The 26,658-nt window shown below is 48.2% G+C and overlaps 1 protein-coding gene across 3 annotated transcripts in view; it reads left to right on the forward strand.

Moving 5' to 3' along the window:
• Nucleotides 1-26,658, forward strand: part of LOC140395609 (acyl-CoA dehydrogenase family member 10-like) — a 117,399-nt gene that overhangs the window by 67,171 nt on the left and 23,570 nt on the right. For all 3 annotated transcript variants that reach the window (XM_072483623.1, XM_072483793.1, XM_072483709.1), the window contains exons 13-15: nucleotides 14,674-15,080; nucleotides 18,921-19,061; nucleotides 25,709-25,846. In XM_072483623.1, coding sequence (XP_072339724.1) covers nucleotides 14,674-15,080; nucleotides 18,921-19,061; nucleotides 25,709-25,846 — 686 coding nt within the window. The remainder of the gene's footprint in view (nucleotides 1-14,673; nucleotides 15,081-18,920; nucleotides 19,062-25,708; nucleotides 25,847-26,658) is intronic.

Here is a 26,658-nt window from a genome sequence, read left to right on the forward strand (position 1 = left end):
CCTAGTGACTGAGGTGTCACCAATGGCTCAAAGGTAAAAAATGCGCTACATGTTATACCAACCGGCACAGATAATAATAATCTTTATTGTTACAAGTAGGCTTACATTAACACTGCAACGATGTTACTGCGAAAAGCCCCTAGTCGCCACATTCCGGCGCCTGTTCGGGTACACGGAGGGAGAATTCAGGGGGATGGACTCTCCGATCCCCAACGCCGAAATCGCGTTTGGCGATGGGGCAGAGAATCCCTGATAACGCCCAAATCGGGGGCGGCGCCGCTTCTGCGATGCTCTGCCCCCTGAAGAGCAAGGTACTCTAGGAGTAATCAGCAAGATGTATCCACGGCCTCAGGCCATTGCCCCACGATGCGCCGTTCCCGACCGGCCGAGTTCCCAACGGCGTGGGACTCTCATGGTTTCACCTGACGTGAACTCAGCGTAGCGGCTGAGGACTCAGTTCAGTGCAGCCATAGTCACGATCCGAAGGCAGTGGGGGGGCTTCAGTCGGGGCTGGGTACACTGTGGGAGGGCGGTCCGGGGCTTGCGAGCTGACCGAATGGGGGACTGTTTTTGCGATCTGGGTCCACGGGCTGCATCCGCCATAAAGCACGGCGCTGCCGTGCGCATGCACGGCCACGGACCCGGCAACGCTCTATCGGCAGCTAGCGCTGGGAGCTCCACGCTGCCTCCCTGCTAGCCCCCAGCAACACAGGGAATTAGTGGCCGTTTTGCGCTAGTTGTCCTGGCGTAAAACACCACCGTTTTCACGCCGGCGTGGGGACTTAGTCTCCCAAACGGAGAATCCAGTCCAGGATGTCCAAATCACCTAACAGCATGTCTTTCGGGACATGTGGAAGGAAACCAGAGCACCAGGAGGAAACCCACGCAGACACAGGGAGAATGTGCAGACTCCGCACAGACAGTGACCCAAGCCGGGAATCGAACCTGGGACCCCGGAGCTGTGATGCAGCAGTGCTAACCACTGTGCTACAGTGCTGTCCCACACTAGCCACCAATGTTAGCTGCAGTTAGCTGTGATGTTACAATTGGCTTTAGTGACTACCAGTGGGAAAGATGGTGAGGATTCTCACTGTCCTGATCACTATCTAGTGACACCTTGTTGGGTGAAAATATTTCACAAATAGACCTTGACGTGAGCAAAAGAAGCACTTTATTGTTTACAGAGCTCTGGGACAAAGTGCTGGATCCCAGTCCTGGAGGCACCATCTCCCTGAGCTGTGGTTAAACTGACTTAATATACACTTTCAAAGCAGAATTAGTTTGCATTCTCATTTACATACAACCAATCAATTCTCTTAGTTTCGCAGTTCATACTGTTTTTAGTTATCAATCTTTATTCTCTTAGTATCTCAGTACATGCCATATATGGCTATCAATGCTTGACACACAAGCTTACATTTGTCAAATCCATACGTTGCGCGCTTGATTACATAAGGTCATAAGGTTATGGGCTGCCAATCCTAAGATCATGAGTTACCAGTCCTGGATGTGGTTGCAGCTGTTTTGACAGCTTAGAATAACAGGTCCTGAAGAAAATGGAGAACCGGTCATCATTGACCCATTGTTCCTGGAAGATACATCTGTTAGAGTCACTCTTAGTCCAAAGTTCGTTGTCTCAGCAGGAAAAACACCATGTAACAAAAAGCAATCATTAATTCATATTCCAGCAAATTATCAAAGCAAATAAGTTTACACCAACATACCTGATAGAAAGTCCATGTACATATGGAAAAAGATCAGATGATCCATCAAGATTGTCCCGTTTAGCCATGTTATAACTAGGCAACACAACCCTGAATAGTCCCCGACATTGTCAGCTATTTATTTTCCTGAGAGCCACAAAAGAAAGTTTAAAATAACCGTAAGCTAATTCAGGAAAAGAGGGGAATTAGGGTAAATTGCTCTCCAACAAAGATAATTAAATTGAGCTCGAGGATGTATCAGTGTCAACCTGCAGAATGAAATGAAATGAAAATCGCTTATTGTCACAAGTAGGCTTTAAATGAAGTTACTGTGAAAAGCCCCTAGTCGCCACTTTCCGGCACCTGTTCCTTTTTAAAGGTTCGCAGTGACTCAGCATTCAGTGTACCAGCTGGGAATCTATTCCAAAAATCTTTGATAGCCAGGATAAAGAAAATCTTCCTGGCGCCTAATCCCATTCTCTGTTGGTACACGTTTCCTCATTCTCCCTGATTTACCGAATTAAAATAATCTGTTCATACATGTGTCATCTAGTTGTTGCCTCATTTTAAATATTTCAATGCAGACTATACATATCTGCAGTAAAAAGACCTAACGCCCTGAACCTGTTGTGATATCTAAGGGTTTTAAAATTGTGTTTTAATCTGGTGGAACACTCTCAATTTATATCTCCCATGTAAGGAGATCAGAATAGGACAGTTTTTTTAGACGGCACTCTGCCAAGGCCTTGTAAGAGGACACTGGGGTACTCTTTTTTTTTTTATATTGGATCATCTTAGATCTACATCCTAATACTCTGTTTGCTCTCAAAGCGTCCTCTCAATACTGGTTGTGGGCTGATAGCGATCAGAACACCCAAGTCTTTGTCCCCTTAACAGACTTAATGCCAGAGCCCAGAGTGTAACACACCAGCTCGGCATTGGCCCAATTGACATGTATTACACTACATAAATATCGTCTGCCAGATTCTGGCCCTTCTCTCCACCCTAGATCAGATTGATTTTTTTTTTTCCTCCTGATGAATAGGTCTGGGCTGGGAGTGATTCCAGACCTGGACACGCACCAGTTGATTATGGGAGGGGATTTTAATTGCGTGCTGGAGCCGAGGGCAGACAGGTCAAGCACGAAGGTCAATGGGAAGGCTGAGGATGGCGAAGGAGCTGCGAGGGTTTATGGAAAGAATGGGAATGGTGGACCCGTGAAGGTTTAGGAACCCGGGTGAAAGGGGGTACTCCTGCTTCTCACACTTGTACAAAGTATACTCCAGAATTGATGTTTATTGTGGTGAGCCGAGAGGTGTTGGTATGGGAGGTGGGGCAGAGTATGTGGGAATCGAGAGTTCTGACATGCGCCACACTGTCTGGAGGTTCGACTTAGCTCGAGGCTGGAACAGAGGCCGGGATGGCGGCTAGACTCGGGGCTTTTTGGAGTGTGCACATTCTCCCCATGTTTGCGCGGGTTTCGCCCCCACAACCCAAACTATGTGCAGGGTAGTTGGATTGGCCATGCTAAATTGCTCTTAATTAGAAAGAATAAATTGGGTACTCTAAACTTGTATAAAAAAAAACTCAGGTGATAATGTGTGGTCGATGATTAAGGATTACGTGGAGCTGAACCAAAATGGGGAGGTATTGGCGGTCACATTCTGGAAGGCATTGTAGGCGGTGTTTCGGGGGGAGATTATCCCGTTCAAGGCACACGGAGATACGAGGAGGAGAGAGAAGTCATAGAGTCATGGAGATTTGCAGCATGAAAACAGGCCCTTCGGCCCAACTTGTCCATGCCGCCCAGTTTTTACCACTAAGCTAGTCCCAATTGCCCGCATTTGACCCATATCCTTCTGACTAGTGGTGTTCCACAGGGATCCGTGCTCGGACCACTGTTGTTTGTGATATACATATATGATCTGGATGAAAGTATAGGTGGTCTGATTAGCAAGTTTGCAGATGATACCAAGATTGGTGGAGTTGCAGATAGCGAGGAGGACTGTCAGAGAATACAGTAAAATATGGATAGATTGGAGAGTTGGGCAGAGAAATGGCAGATGGAGTTCAATCCAGGCAAATGCCAGGTGATGCATTTTGGAAGATCTAATTCAAGAGCGGACTATACGGTCAATGGAAGAGTCCTGGGGAAAGTTGATGTACAGAGAGATCTGGGAGTTCGGGTCCATTGTACCCTGAAGGTGGCAACGCAGGTCGATAGAGTGGTCAAGAAGGCATACAGCATGCTTGCCTTCATCGGACAGGGTATTGAGTACAAGAGTCAGCAGGTCATGTTACAGTTGTATAGGACTTTGGTTAGGCCACATTTGGAATACTGCGTGCAGTTCTGGTCGCCACATTACCAGAAGGATGTGGATGCTTTAGAGAGGGTGCAGAGGAGGTTCACCAACATGTTGCCTGGTATGGAGGGTGCTAGCTATGAAGAAAGGTTGAGTAGATTAGGATTGTTTTCGTTGGAAAGACGGAGGTTGAGGGGGGAACCTGATTGAGGTCTACAAAATTATGAGAGGTATGGACAGGGTGGATAGCAACAAGCTTTTTCCAAGAGTGGGGGTGTCAATTACAAGGGGTCACGATTTCAAGGTGAGAGGGGGAAGTTTAAGGGAGATGTGCATGGAAAGTTTTTTACGCAGAGGGTGGTGGATGCCTGGAACGCTTTGCCAGCGGAGGTGGTAGAGGCGGGCACGATAGCGTCATTTAAGATGCATCTAAACAGATACATGAACGGGCGGGGAACAGAGGGAAGTAGATCTTTGGAAAATAGAAGACCGGTTTAGATAAAGGATCTGGATCGGCGCAGGCTGGAAGGGCCGAAGGGCCTGCTCCTGTGCTGTAATTTTCTTTGTTCTTTGTTCTTATACCCATCTGAGTTATAAGGAGAGGCTGGATCGACTGGGACATTTTCCCTGGAGCGTGGGAGGCTTATGGGTGATCTTCTAGAGGTCTATAAAATAATAAGGAGTCTAAAACTAGAGGGCATAGGTTTATGTTTAGAGGGGAGAGGTACAAAAGTGTCCAGAGGGGCAATTTTTTCACAGAGGGTGGTGAGTGTCAGCAACGAGCTGCCAGAGGCAGTAGCAGAGGTGGAAACAATTTTGTCCTTTAAAAAGCATTTAGATGGTTCTATGGGAAGATTATTGGATGAGATAGTCGGGGATGACAGGGAATATTCAAGGGCCCCCACCATGGAGGGATGGGCAAAAAAAAAAGTTACGGGACAGTTCGACGGGCTGACGACTGGGAAAGGCTGTTGGGCAGCTACGGAGGGCGAGGGAGGTGCAGGATGAATTTGGAGAGAAGGCAAGCACATTCTAGCCCATCTGAACGGAGCAGGCCACTGGGAGAATTCCTGAGAGTATGGACCGGGAAGGGGAAGGTAGTGTCAGAGCCAGGGAAGATAAATGAGGTGTTCAGGGAGTACTATGAGAAATTGTATATGGCCGATCAGGATGGGGTGAGGAAGCGGATATGGGGTGGTTTCTGGACGGGCTGGAATTCCCACATCTGGATTGGGAAAGGAGACAGGCGCTGGAGGTGCTATTAGGGTTGAGAGAGGTGATGGAAAGAATAAAAGAGATGAAGTCGGGGAAGACCCCGGGACAGAATTCTATAAGGGATTTGCGACGGAGTTGGCACCACGTTTATTGCAGGCGTTTAGCGAGGTGCTAGAGATGGGGGAGCTGCCGGAGACACTGAAACAGGTGCCGATCATGCTAAATCCGAAGAAAAGGAAGGACCCGCTAGAGTGTGGGTCATATAGGCCCTTATTACTGTTGAATACAGATGTGAAACTGTTGGCTAAGTTGGTGGCGGTGGTTGTGGAAGACCAAACGGGCTTCGAAAAGGACAGGCACCTTTCCAGGAACATAAGGCGGTTACTAAACGTGATCATGACCCCTTCGAGGGGACAGGTACCGGATGTAGTGGTCTCTATGGATGCGGAGAAGGCGTTCGACCCGGTGGAGACGCAGTACCTGTTCGAAGGTTTGGGTTTGGGTCGAAGTTTGTGGCGTGGGTGCGTTTGCTGTACGTGGCCCCAGTGGCGAGTGTACAGACAAATGAGATGAGTTCACGGAGCTTTGGGTTGCACTGGGGAACGAGGCAGGGGTGTCCACTGTCACCGCTGCTGTTCGCGCTGGCGATAGAGTCCTTGGCAATGGCCCTTAGGGGGTCAGCAGAGTGGCAGGGGATTACAAGGGGGAGTAGGGAGCACTGGGGATCGCTGTATGCAGATTACCTGTTGCTGTTCGTGCCAGACCCATTTGAAAGTATGGGGGAAATTATGGATTTATTGGAGAGGTTCTGGGCCTTCTCGGGCTATAAGTTGAATGTGGAAAAAGCAAGGTGTTTCCGGTGAATGAGGTGGGTCGGGGAGCCAATTTAGGGGTGTTGCCATTTGGAGTAGCCAAGGATAGGTTTAGGTATCGGGGGCCAGGTGACGGGAGAGTGGGCAACGATGCACAAATGGAACTTAACAAAGTTGGTGGAGGAGGTAAAAGAGGACTTTAGGAGGTGGGATACGCTACACCTGATGCTGGCAGGGAGGGTCCGGGTGGTAAAAATGAACGTTCTGCAAAGGTTCCTATTTGTATTCCAGACTCTCCCGATCTTCATTCCGAAAGCCTTTTTCCGGAAGCAGGATGCAGCGATCACGGAGTTTATATGGGCGGGGAAGGTACCTCGGGTAAAGAGGTCCCTGCTACAGAGGCAGAAAGGGAGGTTGACTTTGCTGAATCTGCTGCACTATTATTGGGTGGAGAAAGTGAGGCGGTGGTGGGAAGGAGAGGGGTTAGACTGGGTTAGGATGGGGAAGACTCCTGTAGGGGGTCCAGTCTAAGGGCCATGGTGACGACGGTGCTACCGCTGGAACCAAGGAGGTATGCCAAGAGCCCGGTCGTACAGTCCATGATTACGGAGTGGAACCGGTTGAGGAGACTCTTTAAATGATGGGAATGTCGGTGTTAACACCATTGTGTGAGAAGTATGGGTTCAAGCCGGGGGAAACGGATGGCATTTACAGGAGGTGGAGAGAGGTAGGGCTGATGAGGGATCTTTTTCTGGAGGAGAGGTTTGCAATCTCGAAGAGCTGCGGAAGAGAGTGGAGCTCCCAAAGGGAAATGAATTCCGGTTTATGCAAGTGAGGGGCTTTGCACAGAAGGTATGGAGAGGGTTTCCCACCTGCCGAAATCTGCCTTATTGGAATGGTTGCTGCTTCTGGATGTGGAAGGGGAGGGTAGGATCAGGGGCATATACGGGTGGCTGAGGGAGCAAGTGGAGCACAAGTGCTGAGGATCAAGAGAAATGGGAGGAGGAGTTTGGGGGATGGGGAGGATGATTGAGGAGTGTGGATTGAGGCACTGCATATGGTGAATTCAACCTCCTCGTGTACGAGGTTGAGTTTGATACAGTTTAAGGTGTTACATATTGTGCACGTGACTCGGGCAAGGATGAGTGGGTTCTTTCTGGGGGTGGAAGACGAGTGTGAGAGGTTTGGGTGCGGACCAGTGAATCACGTACATATGCTCTGGGGCTGTAAAACGTTGGAGAGGTACTGGGCGGGAGTGTTCGGGACGCCAGCAAAGATTGTGGGGGTAGAGGCCGGGCCGGACTCTGTGGTGACGATATTTTGGGGGTATCAGAAATGCTGGAGCTGATGGAGGGGGAGGAAGGCCGTGTGGTGGCTTTCGCCTCTCTAGTTGCCCGGCAAAGGAATTTTCTGGAATGGCGGTCGATAACGCCGCCAGGGGTGGCAGCCTGACTGGGGGACCTGTATGACTTCCTCTGGTTGGAGAAGATTAAGTTTGAATTGAGGGGATCAGCGGAGGGCTTTGAGACACGGTGGGGACTGTTCATGACCATGTTTGAGGAATTGTTCATCGTTGGGGTGGCGGGGGGGGTTGTAGAAAGGGGGGGGAAACTTATACAAACTGTAAATCGTGATATGTGGAGAATGCTCTCCAACCTATTCGTGTTTTTGTGCTTTTGAATATGTTTTGATTAAAATACATTTTTAAAAACCTATTGTGAGGCTCCAAATCTAAAAATTGTTGAAAACCCAAGTACACAATCTCAACAGTGCTACCTTCATCTATCAACCTAGTAACCTGGAAGGATTCAACAAGGTTTGTAAGACGTGACTTTTTCCATGAGCCATATTTAATGTCTGTAATAATCCCTCCTCTGTCGAGAGCATCCCTGATGACCCCTTCTCTTTTTTTTTTATTAAATATTTTATTGAAAATTTTTGGTCAACCAACACAGTACATTGTGCATCCTTTACACAATATTATAGCAACACAAATAACAATGACCTATTTTATAAACAAAAAATGAATAAATAATAAATAACAAAAATGAAAACTAGCCCTAATTGGCAACTGCCTTGTCACAAGTAACACTCTCCAAAAATATAATTTAACAGTCCAATATATAATTATCTGTAGCAACGACCTATACATACTATACAGTATATATTAACAACCCTGAGAGTCCTTCTGGTTCCTCCCCCCCCCCCCCCCCCCCCCCCCTCCCCCCCCCGATCCTGGGCTGCTGCTGCTGCCTTCTTTTTCCCATTCCGTCTATCTTTCTGCGAGGTATTCGACGAACGGTTGCCACCGCCTGATGAACCCTTGAGCCGACCCCCTTAGGACGAACTTAATCCGCTCTAGCTTTATAAACCCCGCCATGTCATTTATCCAGGTCTCCACCCCCGGGGGCTTGGCTTCTTTCCACATTAGCAATATCCTGCGCCGGGCTACTGGAGACGCAAAGGCCAAAACATCGGCCTCTCTCGCCTCCTGCACTCCCGGCTCTTGTGCAACCCCAAATATAGCCAACCCCCAGCTTGGTTCGATCCGGACTCCTACTACTTTTGAAAGCACCTTTGTCACCCCCATCCAAAACCCCTGTAGTGCCGGGCATGACCAAAACATATGGGTATGATTCGCTGGGCTTCTCGAGCACCTCGCACACCTATCCTCCACCCCAAAAAATTTACTGAGCCGTGCTCCAGTCATATGCGCCCTGTGTAATACCTTAAACTGAATCAGGCTTAGCCTGACACACGAGGACGACGAGTTTACCCTGCTTAGGGCATCTGCCCACAGCCCCTCCTCGATCTCCTCCCCCAGCTCTTCTTCCCATTTCCCTTTTAGTTCATCTACCATAGTCTCCCCTTCGTCCCTCATTTCCCTATATATATCTGACACCTTACCATCCCCCACCCATGTCTTTGAGATCACTCTGTCCTGCACCTCTTGTGTCGGGAGCTGCGGGAATTCCCTCACCTGTTGCCTCGCAAAAGCCCTCAGTTGCATATACCTGAATGCATTCCCTTGGGGCAACCCATATTTCTCGGTCAGCGCTCCCAGACTCGCAAACTTCCCATCCACAAACAGATCTTTCAGTTGCGTTATTCCTGCTCTTTGCCACATTCCATATCCCCCATCCATTCCCCCCGGGGCAAACCTATGGTTGTTTCTTATCGGGGACCCCCCCAAGGCTCCAGTCTTTCCCCTATGCCGTCTCCACTGTCCCCAAATCTTCAGTGTAGCCACCACCACCGGGCTTGTGGTGTAGTTCCTCGGTGAGAACGGCAATGGGGCTGTCACCATAGCCTGTAGGCTAGTCCCCCTACAGGACGCCCTCTCTAATCTCTTCCACGCCGCTCCCTCCTCCTCTCCCATCCACTTACTCACCATTGAAATATTAGCGGCCCAATAATACTCACTTAGGCTCGGTAGTGCCAGCCCCCCCCCTATCCCTGCTACGCTGTAAGAATCCCTTCCTCACTCTCGGGGTCTTCCCGGCCCACACAAAACCCATGATGCTCTTTTCAATCCTTTTAAAAAAAAGCCTTCGTGATCACCACCGGGAGGCACTGAAACACAAAGAGGAATCTCGGGAGGACCACCATCTTAACCGCCTGCACCCTCCCTGCCATTGACAGGGATACCATATCCCATCTCTTGAAATCCTCCTCCATCTGTTCCACCAACCGAGTTAAATTTAACCTATGCAATGTGCCCCAATTCTTAGCTATCTGGATCCCCAGGTAACGAAAGTCCCTTGTTACCTTCCTCAACGGTAGGTCCTCTATTTCTCTACTCTGCTCCCCTGGATGCACCACAAACAACTCACTTTTCCCCATGTTCAATTTATACCCTGAAAAATCCCCAAACTCCCCAAGTATCCGCATTATTTCTGGCATCCCCTCCGCCGGGTCCGCCACGTATAGTAGCAAATCGTCCGCATACAAAGATACCCGGTGCTCTTCTCCTCCCCTAAGTACTCCCCTCCACTTCTTGGAACCCCTCAACGCTATCGCCAGGGGCTCAATCGCCAGTGCAAACAATAATGGGGACAGAGGGCATCCCTGCCTTGTCACTCTATGGAGCCGAAAATATGCAGATCCCCGTCCATTCGTGACCACGCTCGCCACTGGGGCCCTATACAACAGCTGCACCCATCTAACATACCCCTCTCCAAAACCAAATCTCCTCAACACCTCCCACAAATAATCCCACTCCACTCTATCAAATGCTTTCTCGGCATCCATCGCCACTACTGTCTCCGTTTCTCCCTCTGGTGGGGCCATCATCATTACCCCTCACAACCTCCGTATATTCGTGTTCAGCTGTCTCCCCTTCACAAACCCAGTTTGGTCCTCGTGGACCACCCCCGGGACACATTCCTCTATTCTCATTGCCATTACCTTGGCCAGGACCTTGGCATCTACATTTAGGAGGGAAATAGGTCTATAGGACCCGCATTGTAGCGGGTCCTTTTCCTTCTTTAAGAGAAGCGATATCGTTGCTTCAGACATAGTCGGGGGCAGTTGTCCCCTTTCCTTTGCCTCATTAAAGGTCCTCGTCAGTACCGGGGCGAGCAAGTCCACATATTTTCTATAGAATTCGACTGGGAATCCATCCGGTCCCGGGGCCTTTCCCACCTGCATGCTCCTAATTATTTCACCACTTCTTCTACCTCGATCTGTGCTCCCAGTCCCACCCTTTCCTGCTCTTCCACCTTGGGAAATTCCAGCCGATCCAAGAAGCCCTTCATTCTCTCCCTCCCATCCGGGGGTTGAGCTTCATATAATTTTTTATAAAATGTCTTGAACACTCCATTCACTCTCTCCGCTCCCCGCTCCATCTCTCCTTCCTCATCCCTCACTCCCCCTATTTCCCTCGCTGCTCCCCTTTTCCTCAATTGGTGTGCCAGCAACCTGCTCGCCTTCTCCCCATATTCGTACTGTACACCCTGTGCCTTCCTCCATTGTGCCTCTGCAGTGCCTGTAGTCAGCAAGTCAAATTCTACATGTAGCCTTTGCCTTTCCCTGTACAGTCCCTCCTCCGGTGCTTCCGCATATTGTCTGTCCACCCTCAAAAGTTCTTGCAGCAACCGCTCCCGTTCCTTACTCTCCTGCTTCCCTTTATGTGCCCTTATTGATATCAGCTCCCCTCTAACCACCGCCTTCAACGCCTCCCAGACCACTCCCACCTGGACCTCCCCATTATCATTGAGTTCCAAGTACTTTTCAATGCACCCCCTCACCCTTAGACACACACCCTCATCTGCCATTAGTCCCATGTCCATTCTCCAGGGTGGGCGCCAACCTGTTTCCTCCCCTATCTCCAAGTCCACCCAGTGTGGAGCGTGATCCGAAATGGCTATAGCCGTATACTCCGTTCCCCTCACCTTCGGGATCAATGCCTAACCCAGCACAAAAAAGTCTATTCGCGAGTAGACTTTATGGACATAGGAGAAAAACGAGAACTCCTTACTCCTAGGTCTGCTAAATCTCCACGGGTCTACACCTCCCATCTGCTCCATAAAATCTTTAAGTACCTTGGCTGCTGCCGGCCTCCTTCCAGTCCTGGACTTCGACCTATCCAGCCCTGGTTCCAACACCGTATTAAAATCTCCCCCCATTATCAGCTTTCCCATCTCTAGGTCCGGAATGCGTCCTAGCATCCGCCTCATAAAATTGGCATCATCCCAGTTCGGGGCATATACGTTTACCAAAACCACCGTCTCCCCCTGTAGTTTGCCACTCACCATCACGTATCTGCCCCCGTTATCCGCCACTATAGTCTTTGCCTCGAACATTACCCGCTTCCCCACTAATATAGCCACCCCCCTGTTTTTCGCATCTAGCCCCGAATGGAACACCTGCCCCACCCATCCTTTGCGTAGCCTAACCTGGTCTATCAGTTTCAGGTGCGTTTCCTGTAACATAACCACATCTGCCTTAAGTTTCTTAAGGTGTGCGAGTACCCGTGCCCTCTTTATCGGCCCGTTCAGCCCTCTCACGTTCCACGTGATCAGCCGAGTTGGGGGGCTTCCTACCCCCCCCCTTGTCGATTAGCCATCACCTTTTTCCAGCTCCTCACCCGGTTCCCACGCAGCTGTATCTCCCCCAGGCGGTGCCCCCCCGCCCATCCTCTCCCATACCAGCTCCCCCCTCTCCCCAGCAGCAGCAACCCAGTAATTCACCCCCTCCCACCCCCCCTGCTAGATCCCCCCCCCGCTAGATCCCCCGCTAGCGTAATTACTCCCCCCATGTTGCTCCCAGAAGTCAGCAAACTCTGGCTGACCTCGGCTTCCCCCCGTGACCTCGGCTCGCACCGTGCGACGCCCCCTCCTTCCTGCTTCTCTATTCCCGCCATGATTATCATAGCGCGGGAACCAAGCCCGCGCTTCTCCCTTGGCCCCGCCCCCAATGGCCAACGCCCCATCTCCTCCACCTCCCCTCCTCCCCCCATCACCACCTGTGGGAGAGAGAAAAGTTACCACATCGCAGGATTAGTACATAAAACCCCTCTTTGCCCCCCACATTCGCCCCACCACTTTGTTCGAACGTTCTTTTTAATAACCCGCTCGTTCCAGTTTTTCTTCCACAATAAAAGTCCACGCTTCATCCGCCGTCTCAAAGTAGTGGTGCCTCCCTCGATATGTGACCCACAGTCTTGCCGGTTGCAGCATTCCAAATTTTATCTTCTTTTTATGAAGCACCGCCTTGGCCCGATTAAAGCTCGCCCTCCTTCTCGCCACCTCCGCACTCCAGTCTTGATAAACGCGGATCACCGCGTTCTCCCATTTACTGCTCCGAGTTTTCTTCGCCCATCTAAGGACCATTTCTCTATCCTTAAAACGGAGGAATCTCACCACTATGGCTCTGGGAATTTCTCCTGCTCTCGGTCCTCGCGCCATCACTCGGTATGCTCCCTCCACCTCCAACGGACCCGCCGGGGCCTCCGCTCCCATTAACGAGTGCAGCATCGTGCTCACATATGCCCCGACGTCCGCTCCCTCCACACCTTCAGGAAGACCAAGAATCCTCAGGTTGTTCCTCCTTGCGTTGTTTTCCAGTGCCTCCAACCTTTCCACACATCGTTTCTGATGTGCCTCCTGCGTCTCCGTCTTCACCACCAGGCCCTGTATATCGTCCTCATTCTCGGCTGCCTTTGCCTTCACGACCCGAAGCTCCCGCTCCTGGGTCTTTTGTTCCTCCTTTAGCCCTTCGATCGCCTGTAGTATCGGGGCCAGCAGCTCTTTCTTCATTTCCTTTTTGATCTCTTCCACACAGCATTTCAAGAACTCTTGTTGTTCAGGGCCCCATGTTAAACTGCCACCTTCCGACGCCATCTTGGTTTTTGCTTGCCTTCCTTGCCGCTGTTCTAAAGGATCCACTGCAATCTGGCCACTCTCTCCTCCTTTTTCCATCCGTATCCAGGGGGGATTCCCTTCTGGTTTACCGCACAGTGTTTTTAGCCGTCAAAATTGCCGTTGGGGCTCCTATCAAGAGCCCAAAAGTCCGTTTCACAGGGAGCTGCCGAAACGTGCGACTCAGCTGGTCATCGCCGCACCCGGAAGTCCTCATGACCCCTTCTCTTAACCTTCCTGCAGTTGAAGCCAAGCTAATGAGCCTAAATGTTCTGCTTGTGTCCAGAAATCAGTAGATGAATATACATCAAGTGAGGACAAGGTTGGACAATGCTTTCTCTTCCAGCTCCCATACGAAAGAAAGGAAAACAAAAGGTCTCAGATGATTCTAGAATGTTTCCTAATCTATAAATTACTTTTAAAGTGTGCACGTTGGTGTTTTGTGACAAACACAGATCATTTTGCGTGCAGGAAGGTCCCTAAACACGGCCTTGGTTTAATATCTCAGCTGAAAGGTGGCATCAAAAGTGCAAAAATTACTGTTCATGTGGTACTGTACCATTAGCCTAGATTCTGCTTTCAAGTCATGCAAAGGAATTTGATCCTCCATGCTGATTCAGTTCATAGATCATAGAATTTACAGTGCAGAAGGAGGCCATTTGGCCCATCAAGTCTACACCGTCCCATTGAAAGAGCACCCTACTTAAACCCATGCCTCCACTATCCCTGTAACCCAGTAACCCCAACTAACCTTTTGGTCGCTAAGAGGCAATTTAGCATGGCCAATCCACCTAACCTGCACATCTTTGGACTGTGGGAGGAAACTAGAGGAAAACCACGCAGACATGGGGAGAAAGTGCAAACTCCACACAGACAGTCACCCGAGGCTGGAATTGAACCCAGGACCCTGGAGCTGTGAGGCAGCAATACTAACCACTGTGCTACCTTGCCGCCCAAATTGACAGGGTTAACAATGAGTCGAGCTAACACTGAGTTAGTAGTTGTGAGTCATCATTGACGAAGCAAAATGAAGATATGATCGTCTGTTCCTGTTTCTCAGCATAGTTTCTCAATATAATGGAATACAGTACTTAATAAATATTATAGTTACAACTAGTGACAGTACATTAATACTTCACTAGCCTTTATATTTTATTCTATTAAAAGCTTGGCCAATAGGCTCATCTGTGATCCACTCTATGGAACCCAAATGGAATATTGTCACTCGGTGTATACATTTGCCATAGCCTAATTTTCCATTTTTTATTGTTCTGTTTAGGTCAGGCAAGTTCAGCTAATGCTGAAACAGCTGGAAAACTTGCTGAGGAAATAGCTGAATTGGCCTGGGTATTTGCTATAAGGGAAGGATTCCGAAAATTCAAATCAATTCCGATTAGAAATCCAACCCCTCCAGTGAGAAAGTACTCTATGTGGAGCAGGCAGAGTTCATCAACGGCAAGCTTTATACCTGCCTCTTCACTTCATAATCATCCCAGACACATGGCGTCCATCCCTAAAGGGCATTTAATTATTTCGCCCGGCGGGCTGCCTGCCCGGGTCCAAGAGTTGTACGCCAAGCTGACTGAGTTCATGGATAAACATATCTATCCCCAGGAGCAGGAACTTATGGACCACCAAAGGGCTGGAAACCGATGGATTCCAAATCCTAGAATGGAGGAACTGAAGGTATGTTTAACTGTTGTGAAGGACGTGTCAGGTGTACCTGCACTTTTAAAAATATATATTTTTAGTAAGCTTTTGTTATTTTCTACAGAAACGCAAACAACCACCAGGACCTTTTTTAATAAAATAGATGGGAGCATCACGAGCTTCGTGTGTGCAGGGAAAGTTCCGAGAGTAAGGAGGGGGTTCCTTCAGCGTAGTAGGGACAGAGGAGGACTGGCACTACCGAACTTGGGTGATTACTATTGGGCCGCCAATGTGGCAATGATATGTAGATGGATGATGGAGGGTGAGGGAGCGGCGTGGAAAAGACTGGAGAGAAAGTCCTGTAAAGGGACGAGTTTAGAGGCGCTGGTGACGGCGCCGCTACCGTTCTCACCTAAAAAGTATACTACGAACCCGGTGGTGGCGGCAACACTGAACATATGGGGACAGTGGAGGCGACAGAGAGGGGTGCGGGGAGCCCTGGTGGGGTCCCCTATCAGGAACAACCATAGGTTCGCCCCAGGAAGAATGGATGGAGGATTTCAGAGCTGGTACCAGTCGGGAATTAGGAAGGTGGGAGATTTATTTATAGATGGGACTTTTGCGAGTTTGGGAGCATTGGAGGAAAAGTATAAGTTGCCCCGGGGAAATTTTTTGAGATATATGCAGGTGAGGGCGTTTACTAGACAACAGGTGAGGGAATTTCCGTTGCTCCCGACACAGGGGATACAGGACGGTGCTTTCAGGGGTGTGGGTCGGAGAGGGCAAGGTGTCAGAGATTTACAAAGAGTTGAGGGAAGAGGGGGAGGAGTCGGTGGGTGAACTAAAGGGAAAGTGGGAAGAAGAATTAGGGGAGGAGATAGAGGAGGGTATGTGGGCGGATGCCCTAAGCAGGGTAAATTCCTCTTCCTCATGCGCCAGGCTTAGCCTGATTCAATTTAAGGTGCTACATAGAGCACACATAACGGGGCCAAGATTGAGCAGGTTCTTTGGAGTGGAGGACAAATGCGGGAGGTGTGGTGGGAGCCCGGCAAACCACGCACATATGTTTTGGGCGTGCCCGGCACTGGAAGGGAGTGACGGGAGTGATTTCGCAAGTGGTGAAGGCCCGGGTCAAACCAGGCTGGGGGTTAGCTCTATTTGGAGTTGCGGAAGAGCCGGGAGTGCAGGAGGCGAAAGAGGCCGATGTCGTGGCCTTTGCGTCCCTAGTAGCCCGGCGCAGGATCCTACTCATGTGGAAGGAGGCGAAACCCCCCGGACTGGAGGCCTGGGTAAATGATATGGCGGGGTTTATTAAACTGGAGCAGATAAAGTTTGCCCTGAGAGGATCGGCTCAAGGGTTCACCAGGCGGTGGCAGCCATTTCCCGACTACCTAGGGGAACGTTAGAGGGGAGATAGATGACCAGCAGCAGCAGCCCGGGGGGGGGGTTAGTTTAGTTTAGGTCAATGGATAATGGGGTTTTGTTACCTGTGTATTGTTAAAAATTTCTGCTTTGTGTTTGCTTTGTAAGAGGGAAAAATGTTGTTTAGAAAAAAATTTCAATAAAATATATTTTAAAAAAAAGAAATACAAACAACAACAGTAAACTAAAAAAAGAAAACAATAATCTAATCTACGTAACCACCCTCCCCCCACTCAAAACAAGCCCCAATGTACCTGCACTTTATTCACCCCCCACAATGCAGACCCTTCTACCACACCAGAGCCTCTACATTCATGAAATACTTTAGTGTAGGCAAGACCTCTAGTAACAACTTTTAAGAAGGATGGCTTGGGGGCAATTATGCAGTCCTTAGTGTAAAGTATGGTGGGAAGAGAAAGAAGTCTGCAATAATAATATTTTGGGTTACAGGCTGGTTTAAAGGAGAATACAAGAAGGGAGTATTTTGGTTTTAAAACACTTTTTCCAACTTGAAGCAGTTTTGAAAAATAAATTCTTAAGGAATAATATACAGATAAATCACGTTTTATGAAATGGGTTGGGACAGAGTTCATTCGTAAAAAAGGATTTTCCGACTTCCGGTGGTGGTATTTAGGGGTAAGACATACACAAGGTGGCTCCCACTGGGGTACTGTATTTTTAGCCCTTTTTGGCCAGTTTCTGGGGTTATATTTGCTTAAAATCCCACTTGATTGATCATATAAGGTGCCCACATAAGGGGAATGCCCAGAAGGACGAGGGCAAAGAAACGGAGGTTTGAAGGCGGAAACGGGGGATTCCCGGGGCGCTTCGGTGGAGAAAATGGCAGAGGCTGCTACTGAGATTCCTCCACTCCACTAACAGCCGAGTCGCACCCCTGCATGTTGGTGGTAGAATTCGAGAAACAATGGTGGGTTGTGTCTGAGGACCTCCATAAGTCGATGGAAGATGCCCTGGCTCCCATTTGGGCGGCATGGAGAAGACCAACGAGATGGTAATAGCACATGGCAGTGCAATAAAGGCCATGGAGGTGGCTCGCTTGAGGCATAGTGACCAGATTGACTCTCTGAAATTGGAGATATCTCTGATGGTCAGCGTGAATAAAGTACTGAGGGCCAAAGTGAATGATTTGGAGAATTGTTCCAACAGGCAGATTATTAGAATCATGGGGTTGCCAGAGGGAATGAAAGCCAACTCCTGGAGAATACATTTCGATGATGTTTGGGAAGATTGTGGGGGAGGGTGGATTCATGTCCCAACCCAAGCTGGATCAAGGCCACTGGACACTCCGACAGAAGCCCCGTCCCAATGAGCCACCACGAGCTGTTACTGTGAAGTTCCACAGGTTTCAGGAAAAAGCTTCAGATGCAATTTAAATTACAATCAACAGGTAAGGCGGTGAGTCAGCTGCGACAGTCGAGGGGGGCATTTTATGAATACTGAGAGAAGGCCAGTCGCCATTTAGCCCATCAGCTGAGACGGCAGGCTGCTTCCCAGGAGATTGTGCAGATAAGAGACTAGGGTGGCAGTCTAGTTTCCGCACCGTCTACGGTCAAAGTGGCTTTTGAAACATTCTGTCGGGATCTCTATAGGTCGGAGCCATGTTCGGCCATGATGGAGTTTTTGGATGGGTTAACCTTCCCATTGGCAGAGAGGGAGAGGCGGGAGGATTTGGAATCCCCATTGGGCCCTGAGGAAATTGTGAAATGCATTAGGTTAATGCAGACGGGTAAAGCGCCTGGCCCTGATGAATTCCCCAATGAGTTCTACAAGACGTTTGCAGGACAGTTCATTCCTTTAATATTAGATATGAGGGCAGCATGGTGGCGCAGTGGATAGCACTGCAGTCTCACGGCGCTGAGGTCCCAGGTTCGATCCCAGCTCTGGGTCACTGTCCGTGTGGAGTTTGCACATTCTCCCGTGTTTGCGTGGGTTCCGCCCCCACAACCCAAAAGATGTGCAGAGTAGGTGGATTGGCCACGCTAAATTGCCCTCATGATGCACCTCATTAACTCACCAAGGTTGCTTAGACAACACTTCCAAACCCACAACCACGACCATCGAGAAGGACAAAAGCAGCAGGTACCTGGAAACCCCACCACCTGGAGGTTCCCGCCAAGTCACTCACCACCCTGACTTGGAAATATATTGCCACTCCTTCACTGTCGCTGGGACAAAATCCTGGAACTCCCTCCCTAACAGCATAGGGGGTGTATCTACACCTGAGGGACTGCAGCGGTTCAAGAAGGCAACTCACCACCACCTTTTGAAGGGCAACTAGGGATGGGCAATAAATGCTGGCTAACCAGTAACGTCCATATCCTGCAAATTAATTTTTTTAAATGTGGTAGGAGATTACTACATTTGGAGAATATGACTTGGAAATATTTGCTGCAGATAACGCTTAAGTGAAATTATTATATTTTGCATTTTCAGTGTGAAGCTAAAGCGAATGGTCTCTGGAACCTGTTTTTACCATTGAAAACTGATCCTGAGGTTAAATATGGAGCCGGACTGACTAATCTGGAGTATGCTCACCTTTGTGAGGTCATGGGACGATCTCTTCCTGCTCCTGAGGTACTATAATTATTAATGTGTCATTACTTTTGTGACATGGCCTGTTTAAATCTCTACACACTGTATGGGCCTTTCCTGTTGAATGCCTTATTTCCTATTTCTTTTATTTGTACTGTATTTGGCTCACAGATCATCAAGCAGAGAAAGTGTCAAAATAGTACATTGTATTATAAAGTTTTGTATTTTGGGCAGAAGAACCCAGACTTTATAGCACCCAAGAAAATGGATGGGTTTGTTTCAATTGGTTGGCTGGTGGCCAATGGATTGGCCAGGGATAGTATTCTGCCTGGCGAGAATCCAGGAGAAGCCACTGAATCTTCAAGGGGAAACAGCTCCCTCTCCACTGTGCTACCTACTGTCTGAAGACAAAAGTTTCTAGACCCTGAAAGAAGCTATCTCTCTCTCTCTCTCTCTCTGTCTGTCTGGAATGCTGACTGCCTGTTATTTCTATAAGTCTACAGTGAAAACCATTACAAGCTGAAAGAAAATATAACATTTATCTGAAATCCAAGACTGAAGAAGAAACTAACTGGAAGACGTCCATGAGAAACAAATACTCTTATCCTTTTACTGTCATTATATTTTACATCCCCTGTGTGTGTTGTGTATGTATGTGTCTATACATATTTTATATATAGAGGGAAGAGTGGGTAAACGGGGGGGTGGATCAGACATTAGATATTAGTTAACCAGTTGTATTTGTTGCCTATTTAATTATAGGATTGGAGGATGAATCCAGAAAAGGTTAACGGGCTTTTTACTGGTGGTTGTACAGATCTCCGCCTCCGGAGGAAGACTCGACTAAGGCACAGTTCTTGGATGGAGTGCAGGAGCTGGCGGGATTGCCTGGGCTAGAGGAAATTTAGAAGTTTCTGTTCGATGGTGTCTGGGAAGGCACTGGGCCCGGATGGATACCCGGTGGAATTTGTGGCGGAACTGGGGCCACATCTGTTGGACGTGTTTAACGATTCACTGTCCTGGGGGATACTGCCGGTCACATTGGGACAGGCTTCCATTTCCTTAATCCTAAAGAAAGATAAAGATCCTGTGGAGTAGGGGTAATATCAGCCCATTTCTCTATTGAATGCAGGTGCAAAGCTCTTGGCGTAGGTGTTGGCAACTCATTTGGAGGGGTGTCGGCAAGTAAATGTCGGCCAACATTAGAAGACTCTTGAATCTGATGCTGTTGATCTTGTTAGGGGCCAAGCCGGAGATAATTATCTCCATGGATGCAGAGAAAATGTTCGATCTGGTAGAGTGGGGATATCTTTTTGAGGTACTGGGATGGTTTGGCTTTGGACCGAGGTTCATTTCATGGATTAGATTGTTGTATAGTGTCCCACTGCGAGCGTTCGCACCAATACATTAAGTTTGGGATACTTTTGGTTGTCTAGGGGTACAAGGCAGGGGTGTCCACTTGCCCCGTTAACTTTTGCTTTATCGATTGAGCTGTTGGCTCAGGGAGTATCGGGTGTCCCTTTACACGGACAACGTATTGTTGTATATCATGGACCCTCTCTCTAATGTGGGAAAGATAATGGCAGTGCTTGAGAAAGTTTGGTTTCTTTTCAGGATATAGATTGATCATGGACAAGAGTGAGGTGTTTCCTGCGAAACCTCTGGGAATGGAGCGGATCTGGAGAGATTGCTGTTTTGACTGGCCAAGACTAGTTTTGGGTACCTGGGGAGACAGGTATCTCAAGATTGGGCCTTGCAGGGCAGCTCGATGGCGCAGTGAGTAGCACTGCTGCCTCACGGCGCCGAGGTCCCAGGTTTGATCCCGGCTCTGGGTCACTGTCCGTGTGGAGTTTGCACATTCTACCCGTGTTTGCGTGGGTTTCGCCCCCACAACCCAAAGATGTGCAGGTTAGGTGGATTGACCACGCTAAATTGCCCCTTAATTGGAAAAAATGAATTGGGTACTTTAAATTTATAAACAAAAACAAAAAAAGATTGGGCCTTGAAAACAAGTTGAAACTGGTCAGCCTGGTCGAGGGAGTGATGGCAGATTTGGAAAGATGGGACGCCCTCCCGTTATCTTTGGCGGGAAGGGACCAGACGGTTAAAATGAATGTCCTTCCAGGTTCTTATTTGTATTTCAGAGTCTTTCAATCTTTCTGCCTGAGACATTTTTTGGTAGGATTAACAAGCTGATCTCGACCTTTGTGTGGACGGGTAAGAAAAAAAATCAAATATGCAATGAGAGGGTCAAAGGAGGAGTTTGATTCGAGGTGGATCCCGTTTATTTCCTTCTTTAAAGAACTGGTAGTCGTCATGGTGGGGGGGGGGGGAGAGAGGGGAAGGGTGGTGTTGGATAAATGAGGGAAATATGGGGTTGGTTGGTGGGGGTATTTTTTATAAAAGTTGTATAAAGTTGATTGTCTTTTTTGTGTGTTGTAAAATTGAAAATATCCTGAATAAAAATATTTTTAAAAGATGAAATACTGGGTCCATTAAATTTCATGAGAGAGAAGTTTTTAAAACCAAAAGACGAATCCTCAATGCTGGATTACGTGTCCACATTTCTGGAAAGACTCGGGAGCTTGTCAGGTAGCCCAAGAGCATTTAAGGTTTTCAGGAGCAAGAATGAAAATGTGGGCGGACAAACATGCCAGTTCCAGAACATTGCAAGCTGGAGATGAGGTACTGGTATTGTTGCTGTTGCAGGGTGAACTTCTGAAAGTGAAATTTAGCAGCCCCTATAAGGGTGAGGAAGGTGACGTACCTCATCGATACTCCAGACTGTAGGAAGAAGGAGCAATTATGCCACATAAATATGCTGAAAAAATACCATCATAGGGAAGAAGATGGGGAGGAACAAGTATGCCAGGTGGTAGAAGTAGGGGAAGAAGACAGAGATGGTAAGAGTGAGGTAGGGAAAGAGGTTCACGGAATGACCTCCTGTGGTATGACAAGCAAATATGTTAATACTCGAACAGTTAGATACTGAGTTTGCCTATTTAAAAGAAGAGCAGTTAAAAGATCTTATATTGGGCCCTGCAAAAGCATAGGCAGATTTGTAGAGACACACCGGGGTGCACTACTAACTGCTCATGGTGTCGACGCAGGAGACTCCAACCCGATAAAATTACATTTATATCGACTGAATCCGCAGATACTAGCTCAGCTAGAAGCGGAAATCCAATACACGCTGGAGAATCATTTAATTGAGCCGGGTAAGAGTTGCAAGGGCAGCATCGTGGCACACTGGTTAACACTGCTGCCTCACGGCGCCGAGGACCTGGTTCGATTCCGGCCCAGGGTCACTGTCCGTGTGGAGTTTGCACATTCTCCCCGTGTCTGCATGGGTTTCACCCCCACAACCCAAAGATGTGCAGGGTAGGTGGATTGGCCACGCTAAATTGCCCTTTTTTAAAAAAAAAAGAGTTGCTGGGGTTCGCCGGTCGTGTTGGTACCTAAGCCAGACGGGACAACCCAGTTCTGTATAGATTAGGGGAGAGTCAATGCCATCGCCAAAACAAATTTGTATCTGATTTTAAAGTTGGAAAATTGTATCGACAGGATAGGCAGTGCCTCTGGTCAAAAATCGACCTGCAACCCCCGGGAAATGCCTTTAGATATATGCAGGTGAGGGCTTTTGTGAGGCGACAGGTGAGGGAATTCCCGTTGCTCCCAGCACAAGAAGTTCAAGATAGGGTGATCTCGGGTGTATGGGTCGGGGAGGGCAAGGTGTCGGAAATACACCAGGAGTTGAAAGAAGAGGGGGAAGCGCTGGTAGAAGAGTTGAAGGGTAAATGGGAGGAGGAGCTGGGGGAGGAGATCGAGGAAGGTCTGTGGGCTGATGCCCGAGGTATGGTTAATTCCTCCTCCTCGTGTGCCAGGCTCAACCTGATACAATTTAAGGTGGTCCACAGAGCCCACTTGACGGGGGCGAGGTTGAGTAGGTTCTTTGGGGTAGAGGACAGCTGTGGAAGGTGCTCAGGGAGCCCAGCGAACCATGTCCATATGTTTTGGTCATGCCCGGCACTGGAGGGATTCTGGAGAGGAGTGGCGGGAGCAATATCTCAGGTGGTGAAAGTCCGGGTCAAGCCAAGCTGGGGGCTAGCAATATTTGGAGTAGTGGACGAACCGGGATTGCAGGAGGCGAAAGAGGCCGGCATTCTGGCCTTTGCGTCCCTAGTAGCCCGGCGAAGGATCTTGCTAATGTGGAAGGAGGTGAAGCCCCCCAGCCTGGAGGCCTGGATAAATGATATGGCTGGGTTCATAAAGTTGGAGAGGATTAAGTTCGCCTTGAGAGGGTCTGCGCAGGGGTTCTACAGGCGGTGGCAACCGTTCCTAGACTATCTCGCGGAGCGTTAGAGGAAGGTCGGTCAGCAGCAGCAGCAACCTGGGGGAGGGGGAGAGACGTCCTGGGGGGGGGGGGGGGGGGGAGAGAGGGGGGGGACTGCCTGGGAGGGTGGATGAGCAAGAGATAACATGAAGGGTTGAGGAAACTGGCACGTACGGGTGAGGGCCAGTGTACAAAGCTGTGTAAATATATCATTTTGCCATGTATATATCTTGCTCTGCGCGATTTCTCGGGTTTTTTTTGTTACGAGGGTGGGGGGTTATTGTTTGTAAGGGAGAAAAATTGTGTTAAAAAACTTTAATAAATATATATATTTTTTAAATCGACCTGCTAAAGGGATATTAGCAGGTTCCTTTAACACCCAGGGCTAGGGAGCTATCTGCTTTTGTGACTCCCAGGGTTGTATCAGTGTCAGGTAATGTCATTCGGATTCAAAAATGCACCAGCTACATTCCAACGACTCATGTACCAAGTAGTGGCTACAGTGCCTAACTGTGTGGTCTATTTGGACAATATGGTAGTGTGTAGTGAAACATGGAAGGAGCATGTGGAACAATGAGAGGAGATATTCAAGCAACTGCAGTTGGCCGATTTAGTCATCAAAAGTGAGTTTACCAAATCAAAAGTGACCTGCCTGAGGAATATTGTGGGACAGGAACGAGTAATATCCAGAACGGCCAAAGTAATGAGGTTCCTGGGCATGTACAGGCTCTACAGAACATTTGTATCTAACTTCAGTACCTTTGACCAACATACTGCAGAAACAAGCAAAAATGGTATGCTCCATGGAATGCCAAACAGCCTTTGGGAAATTGAAGGCCATATTGGTAAGCAAACCAGTGTTGGTCGCCCTTGATATGTGCAAGCCCTTTAAAATGGCCAAGGATGCCAGAAACCTGGAGCCGGGGGCAGTGCTAATACAGGACGACCAGGCAGGAATAGAGAGACCGGTGGAATACTTTTTTTTTTAAACTAAGTCTGTGCCAAAGAAAGCACTCCACCATTGAGAAGGAAGGCTTAGCATTGCTACTAGCCCTTCAACATTTTGAACTGTATGTCCAGCATGACAATAAATAAAGCTTAATGTATACGGGCCATAATCCATACACGTTTATAGAAATGTTTTAAACTCAGAATGCAAGGTTGTTACTTTGGATTTTATTATTACATCCATTCAAAGCTAAAATTGTACACATCCCAGAGGGACAATGTGATGGTGGATGCTTTGTCGTGGGTCTAGGGGCTGATTAGTCAACAATGTACGAACTGGGTGGGAGGGGGGTGGGGGGATGGCAGGGGGACCTATATAGTGAGGAAGGATGAATGGATATATGTTTTTGATTTATGTCTTACATACTCATAATGAAACATCTGTGCCATTACATTTCATTCCTTTTAGGGAGGGAGGTATGTCAGAGCCCTTCCCATTGATTCCCTTGGTTCCTATTTCTTTTATGTTCTCTTTATCGTTTTTGGTCAATGGATCATTAATGGAGACATACCTTTAAGTCGAGCAGAGGAAGCAAGAAACTCAAAGTGTCAAAATAGCACACTGTGTTGTAAAATTTTGTATTTTGGGCAGAAAACCCAGACTTTATGGCACCCAAGAGATTGGACGGGTTAATTTCAATTGGTTGTCTGGTGACCAGTGGATTGGTCAGGGTCAGTATTCTGCCCAGAAACCGACAGCAATTAGTTCCTGCCAGGTGGGGTTTTCGGAGAGGACCCAGGTGAAGGCATTGGACCCTTAAGGTGGAAATAACTCTCCCTGCTCTGCTGCCTGAATACAGAAGCTTCTAGACCCCGAAAGAAGAAACTGTCTCTCTCTCTCTCTCCCTTCCTCGAATGCTGGCTGCCTGCTATTTCTGTGCGTCCACAGTGGGAAAAAAACCATTACAAGTTGAAAGAAAAGATACCATCCAACTCAAAGCTTGGCCTGAAGAAGAAACCTACTGGAAGACGTCCATCGGAAACAAAGACTCTTATCCTTATACTTTCATCCTTATTTTTCACCCTTCTTTCCTCTCTGTTTGTCTGGAGTGTTGGGCCAGTTTAAAAGGGGGGGGGGTTAGAGATTTGATGGTAGTTAACCAGTTGTATTTGTTGCCTATTTAATTATAGATACTGGTTAATAACGAAATGTTAATTGTGTTTAAATTTACAAACCTGGTGACTGTAGTTATTGGGCAGCGAGACCTCCGGTATTTTGAAATAAAAGTTAATTTCAACTGTATTGTGACTCCAGGTAAATTGGGGCTGGATTTGACCGTGCTTTGGCCCAGGGTATCGTAACAATATGCGGTTATCTTTGTGTCATTCCAAGTTCCCTGTTTTACAGGCTTTCAACTGTTCTGCACCAGACACTGGGAACATGGAGATCCTGGTAAAATATGGGACTGAAGCACAGAAGGAGCAATGGCTTTGGCCGTTATTGAATGGGAAAATCAGGTCATGTTTTGCCATGACTGAGCCCCAGGTATAACTCTGTCACTCCCTCATTTAAAACATTGTCAGTGAAGCCCTAAAAAGGGCAGAATAATTTTTTGCTTTGGAGCATTTACTCATTTCAATAAGACAGACGGTACATTGATGGATAAATTGAGATTAACCAAAACCTCCTGGTCCTCGTGCATTTGAGTTCAAAATATAAGCCCAATTTAAAAATAAAAAATTTAGAGTCCCCAATTCTTTTTATTCCAATTAAGGGGCAATTTAGCATGTCCATTCCACCTAACCTGCACATCATTCGGTTGTGGGGGGTGAGACCCACGCAGACACCAGGAAAATGTGCAAACTCCACATGGACAGTGACGCGGGGCCGGGATCGAACCCAGGTCCTCAGCACCGTGAGGCAACAGTGGCTCTAAAAGATTTCTTAAGTGTGGGTAGATTCCGATCTGGATTGCACAGCTCCACCCTGTGGGAATCGTACCTGGTTTTCCGCCAGAGACTACACTTGGACATATTTTGGGAGAATTCCGCCCACACCTTTTCTTAAATAAGGAGACCAAAACTGTACATGGTACTTCAGATGCAGCCTCACCAACACCTTGTCCAGTTGTCACAACACTTTCCTACTTTTATATTTGATTCCCTTGCAGTAAATTCCAACATTTGATTCACTTTCCTAATCACTTGCTGTACATGGATTACAACATTGTGTGACTCGTGTACCAGGACACCCAGATCCCTTTGTACCATAAATATCTGTAGTCTTTGCCCAGACAGAAAAGTGGATTTGACACCGCAACTAGATCAGCCATGACTTTATTGAATTGTAGAGCAGGC

Source organism: Scyliorhinus torazame, chromosome 1, assembly GCF_047496885.1.
Source record: "Scyliorhinus torazame isolate Kashiwa2021f chromosome 1, sScyTor2.1, whole genome shotgun sequence".
Taxonomy (NCBI): Eukaryota; Metazoa; Chordata; class Chondrichthyes; order Carcharhiniformes; family Scyliorhinidae; genus Scyliorhinus; species Scyliorhinus torazame.